The sequence below is a fragment of the Taudactylus pleione genome, unplaced genomic scaffold (assembly GCF_031769625.1).
Source record: "Taudactylus pleione unplaced genomic scaffold, aTauple2 ptg001032l, whole genome shotgun sequence".
Taxonomy (NCBI): Eukaryota; Metazoa; Chordata; class Amphibia; order Anura; family Myobatrachidae; genus Taudactylus; species Taudactylus pleione.
In genome coordinates, this window is record NW_028285433.1 from 7,716,207 (window position 1) to 7,736,243 (window position 20,037).

General features: G+C 44.5%; 1 protein-coding gene across 1 annotated transcript in view; it reads right to left on the minus strand.

The window, feature by feature from the left end:
• Positions 1-20,037, minus strand: part of SVEP1 (sushi, von Willebrand factor type A, EGF and pentraxin domain containing 1) — a 470,252-nt gene that overhangs the window by 83,196 nt on the left and 367,019 nt on the right. Inside the window, exons 43-46 of the mRNA XM_088461305.1 lie at positions 13,288-13,461; positions 11,596-11,769; positions 6,991-7,167; positions 5,503-5,673 (exon numbers count right to left, since the gene is read on the minus strand). Coding sequence (XP_088317431.1) covers positions 5,503-5,673; positions 6,991-7,167; positions 11,596-11,769; positions 13,288-13,461 — 696 coding nt within the window. The remainder of the gene's footprint in view (positions 1-5,502; positions 5,674-6,990; positions 7,168-11,595; positions 11,770-13,287; positions 13,462-20,037) is intronic.

Consider the following 20,037-nt stretch of genomic DNA (forward strand, 5'->3'; position numbering starts at 1 on the left):
CTGTGCTGCTGTTGTCCATAGGGGCTGTGTCCACTCCTTCAAAGGCCATAGGGGCTGGCTGGACTGTGTTGTGCAGTCAGTTGTCCATAGGGGCTGTGTCCACTCCAAAGTCCTGTGCAGTGTCCCAGTCCTAAAGGGGTGCTGTAGTGTTGTCCAGGGGGTGCTCTGTCCATCAGGGGTGCTCCCCAAAAGTGCAAAAAAAAATAAAAAATTTCTGTGTTTGTGAATTGTGTGCACTGTGGCTGCATGTGCATCAACAAAGGAGCAGCGCCAAGCGTGCACCTGTGTCCCATAAGTAAAAGGCCGGCTGGCTTGTCCGTTAAAGGGTGCTGTAACCCCCAAAGGGCACTCCAGAAAAAATTAAAAAATATATTTTTTTGTGTTTGTGAATTGTGTGCGCAGTAGTCGCACGTGCATCAACAAAGTAGTGCCAAGCGTGCGCCTGTGTCCCATAAATAAAGGGCCAGCTGGATTGACCGCTAAAGGGTGCTGTAACCCCCAAAGGGCACTCCAAACAAAATAAAAAATGTTTTCTGTGTTTGTGAATTGTGTGCACTGTGGCTGCACGTGCATCAACAAAGGAGCAGCGCCAAGCGTGCGCCTGTGTCCCATAAGTAAAAGGCCGGCTGGCTTGTCTGTTAAAGGGTGCTGTAACCACCAAAGGGCACTCCAAACAAAATAAAAATATATTTTTTTGTGTTTGTGAATTGTGTGCGCAGTAGCCGCACGTGCATCAACAAAGTAGTGCCAAGCGTGCGCCTGTGTCCCATAAATAAAGGGCCGGCTGGATTGACCGCTAAAGGGTGCTGTAACCCCCAAAGGGCACTCCAAACAAAATAAAGAAATATTTTCTGTGTTTGTGAATTGTGTGGGCTGTAGCTGCACGTGCATCAACAAAGGAGCAGCGCCAAGCGTGCGCCTGTGTCCCATGAGTAAAGGGCCGGCTGGCTCATTTCTTAAAGGCTGGTGTAACCCACAAAGTGCACTAGTCTCCAACAAAAATAAAAAATTATTTTCTGTGTTTGTGTGCGCCTTAGCCGCACGTATATATCAATATAACATAAATGGAGGACCAAACTTTCTTCGATAAAAATAAAATAGGGAAAGATCAAGAACCACTTCCTCCTAGTGCTGAAGCTGCTGCCACTAGTCATGACATAGACGATAACATGCCATCAAGTCGTCTGCCAAGGCCGATGCCCAATGTCACAGTAGAGGGCACATACAATCACAAATGACAAAGTTCAGGAAAATGACCTTGAAAAAAACATTTAAATCATCTGAAGAGAAACGTAAACTTGCCAATATGCCATTTATGACACGGAGTGGCAAGGAATGGCTAAGGTCTTTCCCTATGTTCATGACTAGTGGTTCAGCTTCACATGACGATGGAAGCCCTCCTCCCACTAAAAAAATCAAACAAGTTAAGCTGGCAAAAGTACAGCGAAGAACTGTGCTTTCTAAGAAGATATCACAAATCCCCAAGGAGAGTCCAAGTGTGGTGGTGGTTGCGATGCCTGACCTTCCCAGCACTGGACGGGAAGAGGTGGCTCTTTCCACCATTTGCAGGCCCCCTGCAAGTGCTGAAAGGAGCACCCACAGTCCACTTGCTGATATGCAAATTGAAGATGTCACTGTTGAAGTACAACAGGATGAGGATACTGGTGTAGCTGGCGCTGAGGAGGAAGTTGGCGAGGAGGATTCTGATGGTGATGTGGTTTGTTTAAATCAGGCTCCGGGGGAGACAGTTGTTGTCCGTGGGATGAAAAAGCCCATCACGGTCATGCCTGGGCAGAAGACCAAACATTCCACCTCTTTGGTCTGGCAATATTTCTATCCAAATGCGGACAACAACTGTCTTGCCATATGTACCATATGTAAAGGTGAAATAAGTAGGGGTAGGGACGTCAACCACCTAGGAACATCCTCCCTTATACGGCACCTGCAGCGCGTTCATAAAAAGTTACTGTCAAGTTCAGAAACTTTGGCTAAGACCGTAAGCAGTCAGGGACACCTAAATCCCGTTGTCCTGTTGTATCCAAGCGCCTGCAAACCACACCGTCAACTCCCTCCTCGTCAATTTCCTCCTTAGTCAGGATCGGAAGTAGTCCTGCAGGCCATGTCACTGGCATGACTGACTCTCCTATCCGGGATTCCTCTGGAGGATCCTGCATTGCTACGCCTCCTGCTGCCGCTGCTGCTGTTGCTGCTGCTGGGAGTCGTTCATCATCCCAGAGAGGAAGTAGGAACACCACTACTTTTACTAAACAATTGACCCTCCAACAGTCCTTAGCGAGGAGGATGAAGTACGACAGCAGTCATCCTGAAGCAAAACGTATAACTGAGGCCTTAACTGCTATGTTGGTGTTAGACGTGTGTCCAGTATCCGCCATTAGTGCAGTGGTATTTAGACAATTGATGGAGGTAGTGTGTCCCCGGTTCCAAATCCCGTCTAGATTCCACTTCACTAGGCAGGCGATACCGAGACTGTACAGAAACGTCAGAAAAAGTGTCCACTTAACCACGGACATGTGGACAAGTGGAACAGGGCAGACTAAGGACTATATGACTGTGACAGCCCACTGGGTAGATGTATCACCTTACGCAGAAACAGCAGCAGCGTCACCAGTAGCAGCATCTCAGAAACACCAGCTCGTTCCAAGGCAGGCTACACTGTGTATCACCGGTTTCAGTAAGAGGCACACCGCCGACAACCTCTCAGAGAAACTGAGGGAAATCATCGCCCAGTGGCTTACCCCACTTAGACTCTCCTGGGGATTTGTGATATCTGACAACGCCACCAATATTGTGCAGGCATTACATCTGGGCAAATTCCAGCACGTCCCATGCTTTGCTCACACAATAAACTTGGTGGTGCAGAATTTTCTGAAAAGCGACAGGGGCGTTCAGGAGACGCTTTGGGTGGCCCGAAAAATTTCTGGCCACTTTTGCCATTCAGCGACTGCGTGCCGAAGACTGGAGCGCCAGCAAACACTCTTGAACCTGCCCCGCCATCACCTGAAGCAAGAGGTTGTGACGCGGTGGAACTCAACCCTCTATATGCTTTAGAGGGTGGAGGAGCAGCAAAAGGCCATTCAAGCCTATACATCCACCTATGACATAGGCAAAGGAGGGGGTATGCACCTGACTCAAGCGCAGTGGAGAATGATTTCCATGTTGTGCAAGGTTCTCCAGCCCTTCGAACTTGCCACACGTGAAGTCAGTTCAGACACTGCCAGCTTGAGTCAGGTCATTCCCCTCATCAGGCTTTTGCAGAAGCAGCTGGAGAAAGTGAAGGAGGAGCTAAGACAGAGCGATTCCGCTTGGCATGTGGGACTTGTGGATGAAGCCCTTCATTCGCTTTGCCAGGATTCCAGGGTGGTCAATCTGTTGAAATCAGACCACTACATTTTGGCCACCGTGCTCGATCCTGGGTTTAAAGCCTATGTGGTGTCTCTCTTTCCGGCTGACACAACCCTGCAGAGGTGCAAAGACCTGCTGGTGCAAACACTGTCCGCTGAAGCGGAACGTGACACGTCAACAGCTCCTTCTTCATTTTTTCCCGCAACTGGGGCTGCCAGGAAAAAACTTAGGTATCCTAAGCAACCCGCTGGCGGTGATGCAGGGCAGGCAGGACCAAGTTTGGACATCTGGTCCGGACTGAAGGACCTGGCAACAATTTCTGACATGTCAACTGTCACTGCATATGATACTGTCACCATTGACAGAATGGTGGAGGATTACATCGGTGACAGCATCCAAGTAGGCATGTCAGACAGTCCATACCTGTACTGGCAGGAAAAAGAGGCAATTTGGAGGCCCCTGTACAAACTGGCTCTATTTTACCTGAGTTGCCCCCCCTCCAGTGTGTACTCCGAAAGAGTGTTTAGTGCAGCCGGGAACCTTGTCAGCGAAAGGCGTAGGAGGTTGCTTCCACAAAATGTGGAGAAGATGATGTTCATAAAAATGAATTATTAACTCTTCCAGGGAGACCAGCCTCCAGAACTTACAGAGAGACCTGTGGTGGTGGATTCCAGTGGGGACGAGTTAATACTCTGTGAGGATGAGGATGTACACAACACTGAAGAGGGTGAGGAATCGGTTGATGAGGAGGATGAGGACGACATCTTGCCTCTGTAGAGCCAGTTTGTGCAGGGACAGATTAATTACCAGCTTGTTTTGTGGGGGCCCAAACGAACCAATCATTTCAGCCACAGTCGTGTGGCAGACCCTGGCGCTGAAATGATTGGTTTGTTAAAGTGTGCATGTCCTGTTTATACAACATAAGGGTGGGTAGGAGGGCCCAAGGACAATTCCATCTTGCACCTCTTTTTTTTCTTTGCATTATGTACTGTTTGGGGCCTAGTTTTTCAAACTGCTATCCTGTCTGCCACTGCAGTGCCACTCCTAGATGGGCCACGTGTTTGTGCCGCCCACTCGTATCGCTTAGCATAGTCATCCAGCTACCTCGGTGCAACCTTTTGGACATAAAAACACTATTGTGAGGTGTGAGGTGTTCAGAATAGACTGGAAATGAGTGGAAATTAAGGTTATTGAGGTTAATAATAGCATAGGAGCAGAAAAACCCACAAATTCTGTGATTTTAGCTGTTTTTATGCTTTTTTAAAAAAAAAATACAGATCCAAAACACAAAACCCAGAACCCAAAACACGGAAGGGTGGTTTTGGCAAAACCAATCCAGATCCAAAACACGAAGAAAGATCCAGATCCAAAACCAAAACAAAAAACACGAAAAGTGGCCGGTGCACACCCCTAATATATATATATATACATATATATATGTATATATATATACACACACACACACAACAAAATAAGGTGGCACTCCAAGACTTGCATCAAATATGATAACTAGTGTGTTTAATCAATGTTTCGGGGTCCAGTACCCCTTCATCAGGACACACGAAATGTTGATAAAACACATTAGTTATCACGTTTGATGCAAGTCTCGGAGTGCCACCTTATTTTGTTGGATGCATTGGGGCACATTATCCCAAGGAAGGCACCCAAGCAAGTTATTTATCAAGCTCCAGCTGCCTCCACAGTGGCGGTTTTTGGATTTTACATATATATATATATATATATATTAATTTTTAAATATAGTGGCAAAAGTCTGGATGCCCAGAAATACACTCTGTAATGGTCAATTGCCCAAGATGCTAAGAAACACAACATGTAGTCCCAGAAAACAGTATGCAGCCACTCAAGTACAGCCTATAATAAAATGAATATACCACAGATCCATGGTCATAAAACTCTGAGAAATGGTTAAACAGAAGAAAATGTGTCTCTAATAACAACTAGAATTGTACTGAATTCCTGTTTGAAGCTGTGTGAGTAAAGGAACCATATGTCATAGAAGCAGAAATGACCCAGTTTTGCAAAACAAAAGTAATGGACAGGACTAAGTTTAGGTGAAATTAAAACTTGCAAATATCCCATAACTGCAGTAAGGGTAGTACAAATCACAATATGAATTACCTTTGCAGGATGGTGGGGTAGTCCATGTCTGATTTTCCAAGCACACACTCCTAAATGACCCATCCAACATGTATCCACTGTAACAAGAATATGTCACCATATCTCCATAGTGGTGGAACAGTCCTCGGACCATAGCATTTGGTACATGAATCGGAGGACCACAAGATATTTCTGAGGAAAAACAAATATATTAAAATCATATTCTTCAAACTGTGTACCATAATACATTCGTAAGTAGAGTTAAGTGTAAGTTATACTTTAATCCCTTGCTGTTGAAGAGGTGGGTAAAGCTAGGATCACACTTGTACAATCATACTTTTGATATGATATTACTTTCGATTACACTAGCAGTACGTTCTGAATTCACGTTTAAATTGGTGATTCATACGTACACGCCTTTACAATGTAACTTGTGATCCATGAAAGTCAATATCTGCTAAAAAGACAGAAAGGCTGCTGCTGGTGGAGTATGGGTAGAAGCATGGGACAGAACAGTCGGCAGTGTGTACACACTACACTTTTAGTCCAGTATTGTACCATGAATTTGTATGAAAAAGAAAAATGCACATAAAATCTGAATCTTCAGATAGGACCTGTTTTCTTCAGATAAAACATGATAGAAGGTGCATACATACTCTTAAGATATCGCATGAACAGGTCGGAAATAGAAAGAATGGTCTGCCGATTGTATATGTACAGTATGTACTTAGCTTAAGGAGCATATATAAGTAAGTCCAGTACAGTGATAATAACATGGAGACACAAGTCAACCATGCCCCTCAGTGTCTGATTGTGACTTAGACGTTATCATTTTGGGTCCCATAGCCATAGTGTATTTTTTAATATTGATGCTGATGATAGCAGCAACCTTTTCAATGGACAAATGTATATCCTAGTTTAGTGGCTCCCAAAGTTTATTTTATCACGTCACCCTAGAGCATCAGCATTTTTTTTTCATGTCACTCCTAGGCCAACAGTTTCTTAATGAGAAATTCAGCAAAGATCATTAAATTAGGTAAATTGTGCTTGCATGTCATCCAGTTCTGTGTTGGTGGACAGGGTTGAGCCGTTTGTCCACATATTTCATGATAGGCATAACCAGTGCCCCGTGGCACCCAATAAAATACATTCAACTCAATATACACACGTTCAGCCACAGTTCTGCAGCTATATTCTTCTATTTCCAATATTATTTTGGTTATTATTAGAATTAGATCTGTGGTTTGTACAACAGCTACAAAACATAAATTAGTTTCAAAATAACTATTATTTATTGCCTAAATTAGGATAAATATTTTATATATTGTATTATGTTTCCAGCACAGGAGATTATCTATTATTATCCAAAGTTGTTTACAAAACATTAGCTAATGAGACAGGATTTTAAATAATTCACAATGTTTTTTTATGAAGCATATCCTTGTATATAGATGTTTATTTAGTTGTATTAAGGCAAAAGGTTCTCTGTTAACAAGCTGTATTACTTACTTTCACATTTGGCATTTGTTTCTGTCCAGGTTAGATCGGGATTGCATGTTATAACAGCTTGGCTTATGGGACGGTAGCCTTTTTGACATTGAATAGACAATTTCTGGCCAACATAAAACTCTGTTTCTGTAAGGACTGCATTGTCTGGGATCACAAATGGCACAGGGCAAGGGTTTGCTGATCAATAAAAATAAAATTAAAATCACAACACAACATTAGCAAGGAAAAACTTGATTTATTCTACTGGACTTAACCATATAATTAAGTCCAGTGGGGTACAGATTGTGTGCTTTTGGGCTCGTTGCAGGGATCCTTTGTATTCTGTGCCATCACCACTATCGGCCCCAGCTCTGTGAGTATGGCTGCCAGGTAGGTTGGCACTCCGTCCTTCCTCGCTTGCTAGTGTGTGTGGGGATGGTCTCGTTGCGCAGACTTCTCTCACTTGCTTCCATGTAATTTTGTGCACCTTGTGTAAAGGTGCAGATAAAGACATGTGGGGAGCATGTGTGGGGTTCTGTCACCTACACGTTTCACCCAGTTAGGGCTTCCTCGGGCTGTGCTAGCCATTCAATGGGACATCCTTTTAAAACTGTTTCAATTTGTTGCCATAGCAATGATGTTTATTTTGTCCAGTTATTTGCAGACCGTATAATAAAGCACTGCCGAGATGTTTTTTATTGTTCTAATAGTATTACAAGAGACTTCTTATAAAGAAACTTCTTATAAAGTGTCAATTCTTAAAAACATACTGTCCAATAACCATAACTACTATTTAGTTTCAATGAACCACAGTAAAATATTTTCCTCTGAACCTTTAGATCAGTCTACAGTAGGTGAAACTGTAAAGTGTGTCGAATCTCCAATATATAGGAAGAACCACAATGGAACTAAAAATCAGAACACATCCAAAGCATAAAGAAGAAAGTAGAAACCAACAGTGTTTCAGCTCACTTCAGGGAGTTTCCATCAATGTTAAAATGTAAAGGTATTGTCAAACAAAGAAATTTATGGAGAGAAGGTGATAACATTACAAGCATTTCCCGTGAGGAGGCAAGATAGATTTTATAATATGGATAACATTACCCCAAGAGGTCTCAACATAGATTTTGACTTAAGCACCTTTCTATAATTCACTTTTAAATATTGATAATTATATACTCATATATATTAACCCCTGTAATCCTCAGACTTTACACATAGGCACTTTTTAAATTTTTACCTACTGAAGTTAAGGATCACAGGAAAATATTTTACTAAGGTTCAGAAATTTAAATTAAATTACACTCATGGTTATTGTACAATAAGATATATATTTTTTTAATTGGACACTTTATAAGAGGTTTTTTGTAATACTATATGAACAGTAAACATCTACAAAGACATAAAAAAAACAATATTGCTATGGCTGTAATACCCTGTTACGTGAGGTATTAGGTTTGATTGTTCTGCAATCTCTGCAGCTGCTCATGAAATGAGCAGGTCACATGGTGAGCGTCAGGTGGTAAGGGCTGAGTCAGTTGAAAATCAAGCGGCAGTTAGGAGTAGGCTGAGGTAACTGACCAGGGAGCTGGAGCTGAGACAGGGAATTGGCATTGGCACACGAGCAAGGAGGGACTGACACCCCTGGCAGTTTCCGGGGGTGGTACCTGAAGTGTAAGGAAGCAGTCAATGGAGATTTGAAAGCAGTTTCACCCAGCCGGAGTTTCAGGTGAAGGGGAAGATGGTTAGTTTACAGAGGGTCTGTGAGCAACAAGATGGCAGCTGATCGCTTAAGGTCTGTAACCAAGACCATCACGACCATCGGGCTTGTGATGAGACCCTTGTGGTAGGGTCTCGTCTGCCGCAAGCCCTGGAGTGTTTTTGTCTCTATCAGAGCCAAAAGCACTCCCACTGGCATCACTAGTGATGTCAGTGGGGCCGGCCCCAGACGGTAGGCGTTCCCATGGGAACGCCTCCGTCTGGGCAGCCACGCCCCCGGCACGCCCACCAAAGGGGACGTGCTGTCACTCACCATCGACAGCACGCCCCCTTTGGTGCGAGCCCCATAACGACAGCTTGGCCGTCGTTATTCGGGTCTCGCACTTGCGCTCGACGGAGCCGCCTCCATCGTGCGCATGCGCACTTCGCCAACATTGACCCGCAGAAGTATCAGGATGCAAGGAAGTAGAGACCAGTGCACCCCGGAGACCATTCCCACACACACCAGCAAGCGAGTGGAGTTCCACCCTACCCAGCCTAGCCTCATAGAGCTTAGTCCAATAGCTGTGATGGCACAGTAGATGAAGTATCCCTGCAATGAGCCAATAGGTGCACAACATGTACCCTAGATAATGTGCTACTGTAGCACTACAGCATTAACTTAGAAATGTTAATTTTGGACACAGAGCTTCTACACTGCTTTGCATTTAGAAACCCTATCAGCAGGATTCCTGTATTTAAGCATAATACATGTTTGACCATAAGTTATTATCTATTTTATACTGTGCTTTACTGGAATACATTAAATAAATGTCTAATTTTACAATATCTAAGTTCTAATCCTATATTCAAACACATTTTGTCTGCCTATATCAAAGTACGCCAGGAATATCTTTTCCTATTTGCAATTTAAAACAAAATTGTAAGGGAACTATTAGTTACACAATCCCAGCAGGCAGCCTTTATAGAAGGCTCATATTCACATTTAGGGAAATGGCAAAGATTTCTTTCCTTTCTGAAAATGTTGTAATAGCCAGGTAATAGCCAGGTGACTGTACGGTACAGAACTACCTCCATAGGTTGCTATATAATAACTACCCAAATGATTGCAAACTACATGCAAGAACCGGTACAAAAATTCTGAAACAAGTGTGTTTATTCAAGAAGGTGTGCCAGTGACTTGCACTTCTCATTATAACAGGACTGAATGTTCTAAACAGGATGTTGTCACCAGCAAGGGCATGTGTGCACTGGTGGAGGATCAGCAAAAAGCCTAATGTAGGAGGCAAATATTATACAGCAGGATCTGTACATCCCCTCATAAGTGAAATGCCTTATTGTTGCTGTACTGAATTGGACAGCCAGTTGTGGAAACTATATATGATACATTTTATCATTGAGCTGTGGCAACAATCACAACACAGGGTTAGCCCATGGGAAGAATTAGGGTCAACTGGCAATTGCATTAAGAAGCATTTGTGGCCATCAAACTGGCTAAACATTAACAAATTTGTAATTGGTTCAATATTTTTCATCTTATCTACAGTACTAGTCTCTTACGCCTTAAGCAGCATTTGGAGTATGTATGAAAATACCCCTGTAAGCAGGGCCGGCTCCTTGACGGAAAATGGGGGCTTGACCTAATTACCATAGACCACGCCCCTACGTGACTTTATTTGGGGGCGTGCCCGTATGGCACGCCTCCCGTTAACATCAGGCTGGGGGTGAGCCCAGCACTATGTCAGTAGCTGGGCTGCCCGCAGCCCTCTTCCTGCACTGAATGGATACTGTGTGCATGCGCGCTGCATCCATTATTCTTCTCCGGGGCTGGCACTGCCGCGCAGCTTCAGCGGTGGAGGTGCCCAACCTCCTGACCGCCCACGGGACACTTCATCCTGTGGGTGGAACAGCAGGGCAGTACCAAAAAACAGGACTGTCCTGCTGAAAACAGGAATGGCTGGGAGGGGTGCACCCTCTATGGAGTGGCGCCCCTGTTTGAACGCACTGGTCGAACATGAATTGAGTCGGCCCTGCCTGTATGACATGACTTTTATGATTTTTTTTTATATTTTACATATTAGAGAATAATCTCAGCACTAAATATGCTGGTCTGACAATCTGGACCCGCTGAGATTACAGCATGAATTTGGCAAGTAACAAGACCTTAAAAATATTTCTCCACAGTCCTGGTTTTCAGAACTGTAAGGAGTATGAAGTTGCAAGAAATGAGCATGTCAATAGCATATTAGGGGGTTGCTCGGTGGATTAAGGGTGCGACCTTGTTTGTCATGATTTTTCATGTTGTGAGTTTTGGGTTAATTCTTTCCCCCAATGATATCACAGAGATTGAAGCCAACTGGTTGAATTTTACTGATAGATGACAGCAACATCCATCACACCATCTGCTGACTGTACACACAGTATGATCCATGTTATCTGTGTGTCATTGATATATGTAGAGAGCTTACAGCACTTCTACTGCAAAATGGTGGGAAAATAGACATACAAAGATCCATAGATGTGTAAGCATTGCTTTCTCTGGTGTCCTTGCTGGCAGCAGTAACATGCATGGCTCAGGGGACACCCCAATAAAATGATGTAACACAGAGATCTATAAAAAGTCTATCTGCATTGTGTTCTCCTTAGAACATGAAAGATAACACTCCCAGAACAGAGCATAGGGCATTTGAGCAGTATGCAGCTTAAATATATAAACAGCTGTTTTGCTTAATTTTGTGGGAATTATCTGTAGCAATGCATAAAGAGATTTTGGGAGAACAGAAAAAATGCCACCTCCTTCCACCAAACTCTTGCTATGTATTTTCCTCAGTTTAGACTGTGTAAAAGTGAGAAGATTTGTGCTATAAAAAAAATCTATATATATAGAAGAGTAAAAGAAACACACACGTTTACAAACAGGTGCAGGATAGTTCCAGTTCCCATTTTCTGTGCACCTGGCAAGATGTTCCCCTTCCAGACTATACCCATCACAGCAGCTGTATTTCACTGTGCTGTCAACATTGATATCTTCATACTCAATATTTCCATTGTCTAACTGATTTGGGATTTCACATCTTGTCTCTGAAAAAAAGAAAACTTGTTGGTAGGCTACAGTATATTTACTAACATAACTCATTTAAACATTTTTTCTGAAACATTACTTTAGACTTTGGGAAGGTTTGCTATTGGATTAAGGGATTACTAATCTGCACTTTGGTACGGAAAATGGTAAAGACCATGATCCAACCTAAAGTTCAATGTGAATGTTTTCTAAATTGGTCACTAGAGTGTTTACCACACATACCAAAATAATAATAAACTTTTATCAAGCCTAAAAGAAGGTGTAATCAATGCTCAAGATATATTATAACATATTTGCAAAATATAGGTTCTATAATTTGTAGGGGTAATACATTTTATTTTTAACAGGTGCATCCCAGCACATTATGCATTGTGTTGTACTCTGGCTGTAGAGGAAGTGCGTGTACTTATCTTGTGTGTAGCTTGCGGCAGCTTTCCCTCCTGTGTCCTGTGAGTGCATCATACTGTATACCAGCACATTACCAGCATTAAGAAGCAACAAGCAGCAGCTTCACAGGTTTCAAGCTGATGGCTGTTGCCCCGAAAAGTTAGCTGGAGCTGCACGTGGCGGCACCATCGTGAAAATGAAGACACTTATGCCACTCGTCAAGGTCTCATTTACAGTTGGGAACAAAGTAACAAAAGAAGTAGATTTGCACTTAGCAAAAGCATATTGAACTGAAAGGAGGCAAATTCAATTATCTGGATGGCTGTGAAGTTGGGGGTTGGGGTAAAGGTGCAAATCATAGCTCATCTCTACATTGCTGTTTAAAAATAAAGCAAATCATAGCTCAACTCTAGATTGCCTGTAAAAATAAAGCAAACTAGTGTTTGTTGTGCATGAAAGGATGGGTAGTATACACTGCATGCAAAAACAATAAGTCCATTTGCACCCCTTGCATTGCAATAAGGCTTGTTCATTCTTCTAGGTTCGCTTGGTGGTAGCTCCAGGCCTGTCTAGCTGGATATATGAACATTAGAAAGATAGCATTCCCATATGACAAAGGCATTGTAATAAAATAATAGAATGCATCAACATAATTATTATCAATGTAATTTGAAAATAAATACATGCAATGGACTGTGTGACATTACATTTGTATTATCACCACAGTATATAGTGTGAAAATACTGTTGTTTGTGATTGTGTCTACACTTATTCATTTGAGCTATTAATTCACTAGGTCTACTTTCATTAAATCATTTGCTTAGTTTTTCTGAACTGTGAAGTAAATGAGGTATGACCTTGGATCTTGTCATTTTTACATCGCTTCCTTTATTTGGCTATTTAGATTTACAGAGCACAACATTGTGCTGGTTACAAATACATCCTTCAAGTCTAAAAGGCATTACAATGATGATCAGGGCTGCAAAACATTTTTATTGATGATCATTCTGAACTTAGATTGCTATGAGCCGAATAGAAAAAACTATAAAAGAATATGAAATGTCTATAAAGTGTTCCTTTAGCAGAGTGGATTATAGTAATAAGCAGCACAACATAAGGGTGACTGTTACCTTTACATAGTGGCAAAGGGAAACTCCATGATCCATCAGCCAGGCATGTTATATTCTGTGTTCCAACAAGATGATATCCAGTATTGCATACATAGGTGATATTACTTTTGTATGTATCCCCAGATGAAATGGAAATAGCATTTTCTACAGAAGGGTGAGGTCCACAGATTACACCTAGGAGACAGAAGGTAATCCTTTAATTCCAATTGTAGTGCTTTGAATATTACTTCTGTTAATGCAATTATGGAGCTCTTTGTTAAATATGATATACCGTATATATAAGTGTGGTTTAGGGCAGGGCACAGAAAGAGGGCAGGGCACAGAATGCTTCAGTGTGGCCCTCGACCAAGTTCCGTTAAATATTTTACTTATAAATAACTATGATAATTTATAATTTACAAATAGTAGGGTGCTCATATTAACTGGTATCTCAATAAACCTGAATTTTGAAGGCATCAATTTGTTTGTTGACCTGAATTTGTTTCTATCAAATCCTTGGTGATATATTTTTAAAAATGATAAGTGGAAGGTTATTACAAGAATCCAAGCCATAACTAGGGGTGTACCAGTGGTGCTGCACTCGGGGTGGAGGGCACAGAGGGCGGCACTGTCACTGCTCCGTGGCAACTACATTTGGCCTGCAGTCTGCAGAGGCGCCCGAAGCATCCAAAGGATGCTCTGGGCACTCTTCTTCATGATCCCAGTGGCCTCACCCCCTCAATGTGATGTCATGACGTCACATGTTAGGGGAGTGGGGCAGACACATGGTGGAAAATCGCCCTGCTACAGCATTTCCCAAAACATGTTTTCCATTTTCAGATGTTAATAATGTATTGGTTTGTACTAGGGGTGAGCGGGTTCGGATTTCTGAAATCCGAACCCCCCCGAGCCCCCCCGATCCGAGTCCGATCCGAGTCAGGCTCGACTTTTCCCGCCTGACTCGGATCTGACATCGAGGCAAAACGTCATCATCCCGCCTTCCGAGTCTCGCGGGTTTTGGATCCTATATAAGGTACCCGCGTCGGCGCCATTTTCTCACTCGGCTGTGGACAGTGAAGAGGGAGGGTGGGAGTTAGTGCTGTGTAGTGTAGTGTAGTGTAGTGCTGCTGTTGTCCACTACTTCAAAGTCCATAGGGGCTGGCTGTGTTGTGCTGTGCTGCTGTTGTTAATAGGGGCTGTGTCCACTACTTCAAAGTCCATAGGGGCTGGCTGGACTGTGTTGTGCAGTCAGTTCCAAAGTCCTGTGCAGTGTCCCAGTCCTAAAGGGGTGCTGTAGTGTTGTCCAGGGGGTGCTCTGTCCATCAGGGGTGCTCCCCCCAAGTGCTAAAAAAATAATATATTTTCTGTGTTTGTGAATTGTGTGCGCAGTAGCCGCACGTGCATCAACAAAGTAGTGCCAAGCGTGCGCCTGTGTCATAAGTAAAGGGCCGGCTGGCTTGACCGTTAAGGGTGCTGTAACCCCCGAAAGTACACTCCAGTCCAAACCTAAAAAAAAATTATTTTCTGTGTTTGTGAATTGTGTGCGCAGTAGCCGCACGTGCATCAACAAAGTAGTGCCAAGCGTGCGCCTGTGTCATAAGTAAAGGGCCGGCTGGCTTGACCGTTAAAGGGTGCTGTAACCCCCGAAAGTACACTCCAGTCCAAACCAAAAAAAAATTATTTTCTGTGGTTGTGAATTGTGTGCGCAGTAGCCGCACGTGCATCAACAAAGTAGTGCCAAGCGTGCGCCTGTGTCATAAGTAAAGGGCCGGCTGGCTTGACCGTTAAGGGTGCTGTAACCCCCGAAAGTACACTCCAGTCCAAACCTAAAAAAAAATTATTTTCTGTGTTTGTGAATTGTGTGCGCAGTAGCCGCACGTGCATCAACAAAGTAGTGCCAAGAGTGCGCCTGTGTCATAAGTAAAGGGCCGGCTGGCTTGACCGTTAAAGGGTGCTGTAACCCCCGAAAGTACACTCCAGTCCAAACCAAAAAAAAATTATTTTCTGTGTTTGTGAATTGTGTGCGCAGTAGCCGCACGTGCATCAACAAAGTAGTGCCAAGCGTGCGCCTGTGTCATAAGTAAAGGGCCGGCTGGCTTGACCGTTAAAGGGTGCTGTAACCCCTGAAAGTACACTCCAGTCCAAACCAAAAAAAAATTATTTTCTGTGTTTGTGAATTGTGTGCGCAGTAGCCGCACGTGCATCAACAAAGTAGTGCCAAGCGTGCGCCTGTGTCATAAGTAAAGGGCCGGCTGGCTTGACCGTTAAGGGTGCTGTAACTCCCGAAAGTACACTCCAGTCCAAACCTAAAAAAAAATTATTTTCTGTGTTTGTGAATTGTGTGCGCAGTAGCCGCACGTGCATCAACAAAGTAGTGCCAAGCGTGCGCCTGTGTCATAAGTAAAGGGCCGGCTGGCTTGACCGTTAAGGGTGCTGTAACCCCCGAAAGTACACTCCAGTCCAAACCAAAAAAAAAATTATTTTCTGTGTTTGTGAATTGTGTGCGCAGTAGCCGCACGTGCATCAACAAAGTAGTGCCAAGCGTGCGCCTGTGTCATAAGTAAAGGGCCGGCTGGCTTGACCGTTAAGGGTGCTGTAACCCCCGAAAGTACACTCCAGTCCAAACCTAAAAAAAAATTATTTTCTGTGTTTGTGAATTGTGTGCGCAGTAGCCGCACGTGCATCAACAAAGTAGTGCCAAGCGTGCGCCTGTGTCATAAGTAAAGGGCCGGCTGGCTTGACCGTTAAAGGGTGCTGTAACCCCCGAAAGTACACTCCAGTCCAAACCAAAAAAAAATTATTTTCTGTGTTTGTGAATTGTGTGCGCAGTAGCCGCACGTGCATCAACAAAGTAGTGCCAAGCGTGCGCCTGTGTCATAAGTAAAGGGCCGGCTGGCTTGACCGTTAAAGGGTGCTGTAACCCCCAAAGTACACTCCAGTCCAAACCAAAAAAAAATTATTTTCTGTGTTTGTGAATTGTGTGCGCAGTAGCCGCACGTGCATCAACAAAGTAGTGCCAAGAGTGCGCCTGTGTCATAAGTAAAGGGCCGGCTGGCTTGACCGTTAAAGGGTGCTGTAACCCACAAAGTACACTCCAGTCCGAACCAAAAAAAAAATTATTTTCTGTGTTTAGCCGCACGTATATATCAAATCGATATAACATAAATGGAGGACCAAACTTTCTCCGATAAAAATAAAATAGAGAAAGATCAAGAACCACTTCCTCCTAGTGCTGAAGCTGCTGCCACTAGTCATGACATAGACGATAACATGCCATCAACGTCGTCTGCCAAGGCCGATGCCCAATGTCATAGTAGAGGGCACATACAATCCCAAATGGCAAAGTTCAGGAAAATGACCTTGAAAAAGACATTTAAATCAGCTGAAGAGAAACGTAAACTTGCCAATATGCCATTTACGACACGGAGTGGCAAGGAACGGCTAAGGTCGATCCCTAGTATGTTCATGACTAGTGGTTCAGCTTCACATGACGATGGAAGCACTCCTCCCACTAAAAAAATCAAAAGAGTTAAGCTGGCAAAAGCACAGCGAAGAACTGTGCTTTCTAAGAAGATATCACAAATCCCCAAAGAGAGTCCAAGTGTGGTGGTGGTTGCGATGCCTGACCTTCCCAGCACTGGACGGGAAGAGGTGGCTCTTTCCACCATTTGCACGCCCCCTGCAAGTGCTGAAAGGAGCACCCACAGTCCACTTGCTGATATGCAAATTGAAGATGTCACTGTTGAAGTACAACAGGATGAGGATACTGGTGTAGCTGGCGCTGAGGAGGAAGTTGGCGAGGAGGATTCTGATGGTGATGTGGTTTGTTTAAATCAGGCTCCGGGGGAGACAGTTGTTGTCCGTGGGATGAAAAAGCCCATCACGGTCATTCCTGGGCAGAAGACCAAACATTCCACCTCTTTGGTCTGGCAATATTTCTATCCAAATCCGGACAACAACTGTCTTGCCATATGTACCATATGTAAAGGTGAAATAAGTAGGGGTAGGGACGTCAACCACCTAGGAACATCCTCCCTTATACGGCACCTGCAGCGCGTTCATAAAAAGTTACTGTCAAGTTCAGAAACTTTGGCTCAGACCGTAAGCAGTCCAGGGACACCTAAATCCCGTTGTCCTGTTGTATCCAAGCGCCTGCAAACCACACCGTCAACTCCCTCCTCGTCAATTTCCTCCTTAGTCAGGATCGGAAGTAGTCCTGCAGGCCATATCACTGGCATGACTGACTCTCCTATCCGGGATTCCTCCGGAGGATCCTGCATTGCTACGCCTACTGCTGCCGCTGCTGCTGTTGCTGCTGCTGCTGGGAGTCGTTCATCATCCCAGAGAGGAAGTAGGAACACCACTACTTTTACTAAACAATTGACCCTCCAACAGTCCTTAGCGAGGAGGATGAAGTACGACAGCAGTCATCCTGAAGCAAAACGTATAACTGAGGCCTTGACTGCTATGTTGGTGTTAGACGTGCGTCCGGTATCCGCCATTAGTGCAGTGGGATTTAGACAATCGATGGAGGTAGTGTGTCCCCGGTTCCAAATCCCGTCTAGATTCCACTTCACTAGGCAGGCGATACCGAGACTGTACAGAAACGTCAGAAAAAGTGTCCTCAGTGTCCTGAAAAATGCCGTTGTACACAATGTCCACTTAACCACGGACATGTGGACAAGTGGAACAGGGCAGACTAAGGACTATATGACTGTGACAGCCCACTGGGTAGATGTATCACCTTACGCAGCAACAGCAGCAGCGTCACCAGTAGCAGCATCTCAGAAACGCCAGCTCGTTACAAGGCAGGCTACGCTGTGTATCACCGGTTTCAGTAAGAGGCACACCGCCGACAACCTCTTAGAGAAACTGAGGGAAATCATCGCCCAGTGGCTTACCCCACTTAGACTCTCCTGGGGATTTGTGATATCTGACAACGCCACCAATATTGTGCGGGCATTACATCTGGGCAAATTCCAGCACGTCCCATGTTTTGCTCACACAATAAACTTGGTGGTGCAGAATTTTCTGAAAAGCGACAGGGGCGTGCAGGAGACGCTTTGGGTGGCCCGAAAAATTTCTGGCCACTTTCGCCATTCAGCGACTGCGTGCCGAAGACTGGAGCGCCAGCAAACACTCTTGAACCTGCCCCGCCATCACCTGAAGCAAGAGGTTGTGACGCGGTGGAACTCAACCCTCTATATGCTTCAGAGGATGGAGGAGCAGCAAAAGGCCATACAAGCCTATACATCCACCTATGACATAGGCAAAGGAGGGGGTATGCACCTGACTCAAGCGCAGTGGAGAATGATTTCCGTGTTGTGCAAGGTTCTTCAGCCCTTCGAACTTGCCACACGTGAAGTCAGTTCAGACACTGCCAGCTTGAGTCAGGTCATTCCCCTCATCAGGCTTTTGCAGAAGCAGCTGGAGAAAGTGAAGGAGGAGCTAAGACGGAGCGATTCCGCTCGGCATGTGGGACTTGTGGATGAAGCCCTTCATTCGCTTTGCCAGGATTCCAGGGTGGTCAATCTGTTGAAATCAGACCACTACATTTTGGCCACCGTGCTCGATCCTAGGTTTAAAGCCTATGTGGTGTCTCTCTTTCCGGCCGACACAAGCCTGCAGAGGTGCAAAGACCTGCTGGTGAACACACTGTCAGCTGAAGCGGAATGTGACACGTCAACGGCTCCTTCTTCATTTTCTCCCGCAACTGGGGCTGCCAGGAAAAAACTTAGGTATCCTAAGCAACCCGCTGGCGGTGATGCAGGGCAGGCAGGACCAAGTTTGGACATCTGGTCCGGACTGAAGGACCTGGCAACAATTTCTGACATGTCTACTGTCACTGCATATGATACTGTCACCATTGACAGAATGGTGGAGGATTACATCGGTGACAGCATCCAAGTAGGCATGTCAGACAGTCCATACCTGTACTGGCAGGAAAAAGAGGCAATTTGGAGGCCCCTGTACAAACTGGCTCTATTTTACCTGAGTTGCCCCCCCTCCAGTGTGTACTCCGAAAGAGTGTTTAGTGCAGCCGGGAACCTTGTCAGCGAAAGGCGTAGGAGGTTGCTTCCACAGAATGTGGAGAAGATGATGTTCATCAAAATGAATTATCAGCTCTTCCAGGGAGACCAGCCTCCAGAAGGTACAGAGGGACCTGTGGTGGTGGATTCAAGTGGGGACGAGTTAATACTTTGTGAGGATGAGGATGTACACACTGAAGAGGGTGAGGAATCGGTGGATGAGGAGGATGAGGATGACATCTTGCCTCCGTAGAGCCAGTTTGTGCAGGGACACATTAATTGCCAGCTTGTTTTGTGGGGGCCCAAACGAACCAATCATTTCAGCCACAGTTGTGTGGCAGACCCTGGCGCTGAAATGATTGATTTGTTAAAGTGTGCATGTCCTGTTTATACAACATAAGGGTGGGTGGGAGGGCCCAAGGACAATTCCATCTTGCACCTCTTTTTTTCTTTGCATTATGTACAGTTTGGGGCCTAGTTTTTCTAACTGCCATCCTGCCTGCCACTGCAGTGTCACTCCTAGATGGGTCACGTGTTTGTGCCGCCCACTCGTGTCGCTTAGCATAGTCATCCAGCTACCTCGGTGCAACCTTTTGGACATAAAAACACTATTGTGAGGTGTGAGGTGTTCAGAATAGACTGGAAATGAGTGGAAATTAAGGTTATTGAGGTTAATAATAGCATAGGAGCAGAAAAACCTACAAATTCTGTGATTTTAGCTGTTTTTATGCTTTTTTTCAAA